This window comes from Anomaloglossus baeobatrachus, chromosome 10, assembly GCF_048569485.1.
Source record: "Anomaloglossus baeobatrachus isolate aAnoBae1 chromosome 10, aAnoBae1.hap1, whole genome shotgun sequence".
In the NCBI taxonomy this organism is placed as follows: domain Eukaryota; kingdom Metazoa; phylum Chordata; class Amphibia; order Anura; family Aromobatidae; genus Anomaloglossus; species Anomaloglossus baeobatrachus.
The window spans coordinates 212,422,049-212,431,483 of NC_134362.1; the positions used below are offsets into that span (position 1 = coordinate 212,422,049).

Genomic DNA, 9,435 nt, shown 5'->3' on the forward strand with positions numbered 1-9,435 from the left:
TACAGTACATACAGGGGGTGCGGTACATACAGGGGGGTGCGGTATATACAGTACATACAGGGGGGTGAGGTATATACAGTACATACAGGGGGTGAGGTATATACAGTACATACAGGGGGTGCGGTATATACAGTACATACAGGGGGTGCGGTATATACAGAAAATACAGGGCGTGCGGTATATACAGTACATACAGGGGGTGCGGTATAATACAGTACATGCAGGGGGGGTGCGGTATATACAGTACATACAGGGGGGGTGCGGTATATACAGTACATACAGGGGGGGGTGCGGTATATACAGTACATACAGGGGGGGGTGCGGTATATACAGGGGGTGCGGTATATACAGTATATACAGGGGGTGCGGTATATACAGTACATACAGGGGGTGCGGTATATACAGGGGGTGCGGTATATACAGTATATACAGGGGGGTGCGGTATATACAGGGGGGTGCGGTATATACAGAAGGATACAGTACATACAGGGGGTGCGGTATATACAGTACATACAGGGGGTGCGGTATATACAGTACATACAGGGGGTGCGGTATATACAGTACATACAGGGGGTGCGGTATATACAGTACATACAGGGGGGGGGTGCGGTATATACAGTACATACAGGGGGGGGTGCGGTATATAAAGGGGGGGTGCGGTATATGCAGTACATACAGGGGGTGCGGTATATACAGTATATACAGGGGGGGTGCGGTATATACAGAAGGATACAGTACATATAGGGGGTGCGGTATATACAGTACATACAGGGGGTGCGGTATATACAGTACATACAGGGGGTGCGGTACATACAGTACATACAGGGGGTGCGGTATATACAGTACATACATGGGGGGTGCGGTATATACAATACATACATGGGGGTGCGGTATATACAGTACATACAGGGGGGTGCGGTATATACAGTACATACAGGGGGGTGCGGTATATACAGTACATACAGGGGGGGTGCGGTATATACAGGGGGTGCGGTATATACAGTACATACAGGGGGTGCGGTATATACAGTACATACAGGGGGTGCAGTATATACAGGGGGTTGCGGTATATACAGTACATACAGGGGGGGTGCGGTATATACAGGGGGGGTGCAGTATATACAGGGGGGGTGCGGTATATACAGTACATACAGGGGGGTGCGGTATATACAGTACATACAGGGGGTGCGGTATATACAGTATATACAGGGGGGGTGCGGTATATACAGAAGGATACAGTACATACAGGGGGTGCGGTATATACAGTACATACAGGGGGTGTGGTATATACAGTACATACAGGGGGTGCGGTATATACAGTATATACAGGGGGGGTGCGGTATATACAGTACATACAGGGGGGTGCGGTATATACAGTACATACAGGGGGTGCGGTATATACAGTATATACAGGGGGGTGCGGTATATACAGAAGGATACAGTACATACAGGGGGTGCGGTATATACAGTACATACAGGGGGTGAGGCATATACAGTACATACAGGGGGTGAGGTATATACAGTACATACAGGGGGTGAGGTATATACAGTACATACAGGGGGGTGCGGTATATACAGAAAATACAGGGGGTGAGGTATATACAGGGGGTGCGGTATATACAGTATATACAGGGGGTGCGGGTATATACAGTACATACAGGGGGTGCGGTATATACAGGGGGGGTGCGGTATATACAGTACATACAGGGGGGTGCAGTATATACAGGGGGGGTGCGGTATATACAGTACATACAGGGGGTGCGGTATATACAGTACATACAGGGGGTGCGGTATATACAGTACATACAGGGGGTGCGGTATATACAGTACATACAGGGGGTGCGGTATATACAGTACATACAGGGGGGGTGCGGTATATACAGTACATACAGGGGGGTGCGGTATATACAGTACATACAGGGGGGGGTGCGGTATATATAGTACATACAGGGGGGGGTGCGGTATATACAGGGGGTGCGGTATATACAGTATATACAGGGGGTGCGGTATATACAGGGGGGTGCAGTATATACAGGGGGGTGCGGTATATACAGTATATACAGGGGGGTGCGGTATATACAGGGGGGGGTGCGGTATATACAGAAGGATACAGTACATACAGGGGGTGCGGTATATACAGTACATACAGGGGGTGCGGTATATACAGTACATACAGGGGGGTGCGGTATATACAGTACATACAGGGGGTGCGGTATATACAGTACATACAGGGGGGGGTGCGGTATATACAGTACATACAGGGGGGTGCGGTATATACAGGGGGTGCGGTATATACAGTATATACAGGGGGGTGCGGTATATACAGTACATACAGGGGGTGCGGTATATACAGTATATACAGGGGGGTGCAGTATATACAGGGGGTGTGCGGTATATACAGTACATACAGGGGGGTGCGGTATATACAGGGGGTGCGGTATATACAGGGGGGGTGCGGTATATACAGAAGGATACAGTACATACAGGGGGTGCGGTATATACAGTACATACAGGGGGTGCGGTATATACAGTACATACAGGGGGTGCGGTATATACAGTACATACAGGGGGTGCGGTATATACAGTACATACAGGGGGGGTGCGGTATATACAGTACATACAGGGGGGGTGCGGTATATACAGGGGGGGTGCGGTATATACAGTACATACAGGGGGGTGCGGTATATGCAGTACATACAGGGGGGGTGCGTATATACAGAAGGATACAGTACATACAGGGGGTGCGGTATATACAGTACATACAGGGGGTGCGGTATATACAGTACATACAGGGGGGGTGCGGTATATACAGTACATACAGGGGGTGCGGTATATATAGTACATACATGGGGGGTGCGGTATATACAGTACATACAGGGGGGTGCGGTATATACAGTACATACAGGGGGTGCGGTATATACAGTACATACAGGGGGTGCGGTATATACAGTACATACAGGGGGTGCGGTATATACAGTACATACAGGGGGTGCGGTATATACAGTACATACAGGGGGGGTGCGGTATATACAGTACATACAGGGGGGTGCAGTATATACAGTACATACAGGGGGGTGCAGTATATACAGGGGGGGTGCGGTATATACAGTACATACAGGGGGGTGCGGTATATACAGTACATACAGGGGGTGCGGTATATACAGTACATACAGGGGGGTGCGGTATATACAGTACATACAGGGGGGTGCGGTATATACAGTACATACAGGGGGTGCGGTATATACAGTACATACAGGGGGTGCGGTATATACAGTATATACAGGGGGGGTGCAGTATATACAGTGGGTGCGGTATATACGGGGGGGTGCGGTATATACAGTACATACAGGGGGTGCGGTATATGCAGTACATACAGGGGGGGTGCGGTATATATAGTACATACAGGGGGGGTGCGGTATATACAGTACATACAGGGGGGTGTGGTATATACAGTATATACAGGGGGGTGTGGTATATACAGTACATACAGGGGGTGCGGTATATACAGGGGGGGGTGCGGTATATACAGTACATACAGGGGGGTGCGGTATACACAGTATATACATGGGGTGCGGTATATACAGGGGGGGTGCGGTATATACAGTATGTACAGGGGGGGTGCGGTATATACAGTACATACAGGGGGTGCAGTATATATACAGGGGGTGCGGTATATATATATACGGGGGGGTGCGGTATATATATACGGGGGGTGCGGTATATATACGGGGGGTGCGGTATATATACGGGGGGTGCGGTATATATACGGGGGGTGCGGTATATATACGGGGGGTGCGGTATATATACAGGGGGGTGCGGTATATATACAGGGGGTGCGGTATATATACAGGGGGTGCGGTATATATACAGGGGGTGCGGTATATATATACGGGGGGTGCGGTATATATATACGGGGGGGGTGCGGTATATATACGGGGGGGTGCGGTATATATACGGGGGGTGCGGTATATATACGGGGGGTGCGGTATATATATACAGGGGGTGCGGTATATATACGGGGGGTGCGGTATATATACGGGGGGTGCGGTATATATACGGGGGGTGCGGTATATATACGGGGGGTGCGGTATATATACGGGGGGTGCGGTATATATACGGGGGGTGCGGTATATATACGGGGGGTGCGGTATATATACGGGGGGTGCGGTATATATACGGGGGGTGCGGTATATATACAGGGGGTGCGGTATATATACGGGGGGTGCGGTATATATACGGGGGGGTGCGGTATATATACGGGGGGGGGCGGTATATATACGGGGGGTGCGGTATATATACAGGGGGTGCGGTATATATACAGGGGGTGCGGTATATATACGGGGGGTGCGGTATATACAGGCGCTCGGTGGGTAGGTTTCTGGGCGCGCGGTGTACGGTCACGCACCTGCAGCTCCTCGGACAGCTCGCCCAGCCCCCACACCTCCATGGCGTCTATGCAGAACTCCTCGGTGGTGGACAGCTGCGGGCTGTTATACGTCGTACATCGCGGCTTCGCTTTGCTGTGGCCTTTTCCAAAATTACTGTCGATCCAAAGTCCAAAATAGTCGTGCTGCCCCCCCCATACCCTGAGGGGCAGAGGAGACAGGATATCAATACAGGGGGGCAGCACAGCCGCTTACACCCCCCCCACCCCACCCCCCTCCCCCCTCCCCTGCCTGGGTCCCCCCCCCTCACACACCCCTCTGCCCTGATCTGGCACATAACATACATCACCCCCCCCCTCCCCCGGTCCTCACACACCCCCCCTGCCCACACCTCTCTTTGAGGGGCCCTGTATTCTCCCGTGTTCCTCTGCTGCCATCTTGTGGTGTATTCAGGTAACAGCAGGATGTGACAAGCTGAAGGCTGACCGTAAACCTCCCATCATGCACTGCCCATCATGGGGGAAGGGGTGCAGGACTGAGATTTAACCCTTACGCCCGCCCCCAGTGGTGGAGGATGGGCCCGGACCCCAGGGGGCGCTCACCAGTCCGTTGGGCATGGTCTGCTGGCTGTGATTCAGGTACATGTAGTGCTGGTTGTAGCCGGTGTATGTGAAGACGTCCAGACGCGGCAGCGCGGTGAACAGGAAGCATCGGCTGTCACCTGGGGACACAACGCAGTGCGTCACAGCAGCACAGAGGGACTACAGCACAGAGCGACACAGCAGCACAGAGGGAGTGCAGCACAGAGCGACACAGCAGCACAGAGGGAGTGCAGCACAGAGCGTCACAGCAGCACAGAGGGACTGCAGCACAGAGTGACACAGCAGCACAGAGGGAGTGCAGCACAGAGCGTCACAGCAGCACAGAGCGACTGCAGCAGCACAGAGCGAGCGTGCAGCACGGCGCCGTACTTTATCCCCAGACCTTTACACCTCTCTTGTGACAGTTTGTTACAATGTGTCGGTGCAGTCACTGACAGCAGGAAGAGATCCTGGAGGTAAAGCGGCCGCGCTCCATCACAGCGGACTCACCCCGAAACTGCGGCTTCACCTCCCAGTTCTGTGCCGCGAATCCCCCGAAGATGAAGCCGCCGCCGTCCCTCAGCACCAGCAGGCTGGGTCCCTGGTCCACCACGTGGCCGCACAGCTGGGAGAAGCTCTCGCCGTGGACCTGGGTGGAGAAGAGCAGCCGCCATTTGTGCTGCATCTCGGAGGGCAGGTGTGTGTTCAGGTACATGATGGCGGGCAGGTCCAGGAGGCTGACGAAGGACGGCGCCCTCCCCAGGTGGCAGCGCGGCACCGGGCAGCCGACATCTCCCTGCCGCAGGACCGAGAAACCCAACGTCACGACCACTCGGAGGAGCGCAGAGACCATGGGCACCTTGTAGAGCAGTCCTCGATGGCCGCCCTGGAAAAGGAGAGCTCCGCACCACCAGACAGGGGCGCACCTGCAACAGGAGAGCGAGAGGCGGCGTCAGGGACCAGAGAGGGGAGAGAGAGAGAGCGAGAGGCGGCGTCAGGGCCCAGAGAGGGGCGAGAGAGAGCGCGAGAGCGGCGTCAGGGCCCAGAGAGGGGCGAGAGAGCGAGCGCGAGGCGGCGTCAGGGCCCAGAGAGGGGCGAGAGAGAGAGCGAGAGGCGGCGTCAGGGCCCAGAGAGGGGCGAGAGAGAGCGCGAGAGCGGCGTCAGGGCCCAGAGAGGGGCGAGAGAGCGAGCGCGAGGCGGCGTCAGGGCCCAGAGAGAGGAGAGAGAGCGCGAGAGGCGGCGTTAGGGCCCAGAGAGGGGCGAGAGAGAGCGCGAGAGTGGCGTCAGCGCCCAGAGAGGGGCGAGAGAGAGCGCGAGAGCGGCGTCAGGGCCCAGAGAGGGGCGAGAGAGAGCGCGAGAGCGGCGTCAGGGCCCAGAGAGGGGCGAGAGAGAGCGCGAGAGCGGCGTCAGGGCCCAGAGAGGGGCGAGAGAGAGCGCGAGAGCGGCGTCAGGGCCCAGAGAGGGGCGAGAGAGAGCGCGAGAGCGGCGTCAGGGCCCAGAGAGGGGCGAGAGAGAGCGCGAGAGCGGCGTCAGGGCCCAGAGAGGGGCGAGAGAGAGCGCGAGAGCGGCGTCAGGCCCAGAGAGGGGCGAGAGAGAGCGAGAGGCGGCGTCAGGGCCCAGAGAGGGGCGAGAGAGAGCGAGAGGCGGCGTCAGGGCCAGAGAGAGAGCGCGAGAGGCGGCATCAGGGCCCAGAGAGAGGAGACAGAGAGCGAGAGGCGGCATCAGGGCCCAGAGAGAAGAGACAGAGAGCGAGAGGCGGCGTCAGGGCCCAGAGAGGGGCGAGAGAGAGCGAGAGGTGTCGTCAGGGCCCAGAGAGGGGCGAGAGCGAGAGGCGGCGTCAGGGCCCAGAGAGGGGCGAGAGAGAGAGCGCGAGAGGCGGCGTCAGGGCCCAGAGAGGGGCGAGAGCGAGAAGCGGCGTCAGGGCCCAGAGAGGGGCGAGAGAGAGAGCGCGAGAGGCGGCGTCAGGGCCCAGAGAGAGAGAGCGCGAGAGGCGGCGTCAGGGCCCAGAGAGAGAGAGCGCGAGAGGCGGCGTCAGGGCCCAGAGAGAGAGAGCGCGAGAGGCGGCTTCAGGGCCCAGAGAGAGAGAGCGCGAGAGGCGGCTTCAGGGCCCAGAGAGAGGAGAGAGAGAGCGCGAGAGGCGGCTTCAGGGCCCAGAGAGAGGAGAGAGAGAGAGCGCGAGAGGCGGCTTCAGGGCCCAGAGAGAGGAGAGAGAGAGCGCGAGAGGCGGCGTCAGGGCCCAGAGAGAGGAGAGAGAGAGCGCGAGAGGCGGCGTCAGGGCCCAGAGAGAGGAGAGAGAGAGCTGGGGGTCGGTGCCAGCGCTATATCCTTCCCTCTTTCCGTGTGGTCTCAGCCCCCGGTTCCGTGGTGCGATCCCGTCCATCAGTTCAGTAGGATCCGCTAACATCTGCAGAGCTCACGGATCTTGTCGGCCCCTCCCCCATTCAGGGGCTGCGCAGGGAGCGTCCACGAACCTCACCCCCGTGACCCCCGAGTTTCCAACACACAGGTACATCACATGACCACGGGGGGCTACACGACACAGCTCTGCGGTATCTCAGGTATGATTAACCCTTTGCCCCCTGGGCCGCTCACCGCTGGGCTCCTGTATCTGTGACATCAACTGTGCCGCCAGTGTGCGGACCCCGGAGCCGCAGTCCCGCGTGTTCTCCAGGCTCCACCCACAGAGTGCGTTCTGCTGCCGTAAGACGTGGATGGCCGCAGAGATGACATCTGCCAGGAACTGGAGGAGAAGACACAGATGAGACATAGGAGCCGCGGCCCCACCCCCGAGCAGTGCCCCCGACATACCACCCCCCAACATTACTGCGGGCCCCTCCCCGAGCACTGCCCCCCAACATAACTCCACCCCCCACATTACCGCAGCCCCTCCCCCGAGCATTACCCCCTGACATCACTCCACCCCCCACATTACCGCAGACCCTCCTGTCACAAACCACCGGGGGGGTCACTCAGAAATCCCCCGCGCTGGCTACCAGTACGTCACAATCGGGGGGTAACAAGTGGGGGTCACCCCTACTTTATACCTCCCGACCGACAGACAGAGCACGTGACGCGCTCTCTAGCGCCCCTCTTATAGTCAGGCCAATTATGGAATTGCCCGACAATAAGCAAGGAGGCCGCTATACTACTTATGCCGATTATTGAAGGGTCCCCGGTGAGAGTAAGGTATATATTCCCCCGACCTCCGCGGGCGGAATATATAATATCTTCCGAATCTCACTGGCCTCCCCACAATAATCCTTGGCACAACTCGCTGCCACCAACCGCTTCACGGTAACTATTAGCCGAACACACAGACGTGGGATTCAAGATCGAGATAACAGAACAGCCCAAGATTAATTATATAATTTAATCGCCTAAAGCACACTAGAAACTACAATATATACAATAGGGAATCTACAGAATATACATATGTCAGAGTACAGTTACAGATAAAGCATGGTTTACAACAGGTATGCAATTCAATCAGTTACCTTGTGCGTCTGGCCACAGGGGGGCGCTGTAGACCAGGTTTCCAGGAACTCTCTCACAGGTCTGTCCCAACCAGGCCCCCGAGCAGAAGAACGCTGGAAAATGGCCGAAGTAGGGTTATCAACCTGGGCAAATCCAGGTCTCCTCCTACCTTAGTGACCTCACAGGGAAGCACTGCCACTCCCCCTGCATGGATCAGAATTATCCAGAAAAGGGGATTTTGGCCATAACTTTGCCTGGGAGCGTCGTAGGCGGACGCCAATGCTCTCATTGTGACAGTTATGAATTTAGCTGCAGAACGAGGGGACTCATGACCTGTCTACGAGTTCCCATATGGCTGATATCACGTTTGGTGTGTTTCCCAATGTCCTACTTCCATAAAAAGGGTGTGCCAGCATCGTCCACATGCGGAGACACCATTGTTATGGTTGCCATATTTATCGGAGATATGGCTTGCGAGATATGAACCATTTTTTACTGGAGTCGTTCTGTCTGGCTATTTCCATAGCCTTGCTAACTAGCTAGCAGCTCCTACTACAGGGTGACGGCAGGGAGTCATCCTGTATCCATTGTCCTAAAGCCACCTAATTTCCATATCACAGGACATGGCCATGGATTTGTTGCTAAACCAGTTGTGTGAAGGGAAGGGGGTAGTGACACCAGGAGAGGGCTTCCTGACATGACTTGAATGTCATGATTTATCGTCATATCTCCGGATTTTACCTCACACCTCCCCCCTTTTGAGGGCGCTAGGGGGCAGCACACTCCGGTGTTCCCCCGTGCGCCCGTCCGCGACCTCTCCTTGTCGGGACAGCCCGTCTGCGTTACCGTGGTCACGGCCCCTTTTGTGGCGAATGGTGAAGTTGTATTGCTGGAGCGCAAGGCTCCATCGCAACAATCGCCCATTCGTCCCAGAGACGGTGTGCAACCAGCTGAGGGGATTGTGGTCCGTCTCCACGATGAAGTGGCGCCCGTAT

General features: G+C 56.2%; 1 protein-coding gene across 1 annotated transcript in view; it reads right to left on the reverse strand.

Annotated features, from left to right (window-relative positions):
* LOC142254411 (MTOR-associated protein MEAK7-like) overlaps positions 1-7,733 on the reverse strand; it is a 31,987-nt gene extending 24,254 nt beyond the window's left edge. The window contains 4 exon segments of the mRNA XM_075325453.1: positions 4,988-5,106; positions 5,477-5,836; positions 5,839-5,892; positions 7,559-7,733. Of these exon segments, the coding sequence (XP_075181568.1) occupies positions 4,988-5,106; positions 5,477-5,836; positions 5,839-5,892; positions 7,559-7,733 (708 nt within the window).
* Between the last annotated feature and the right edge of the window lie 1,702 nt (positions 7,734-9,435).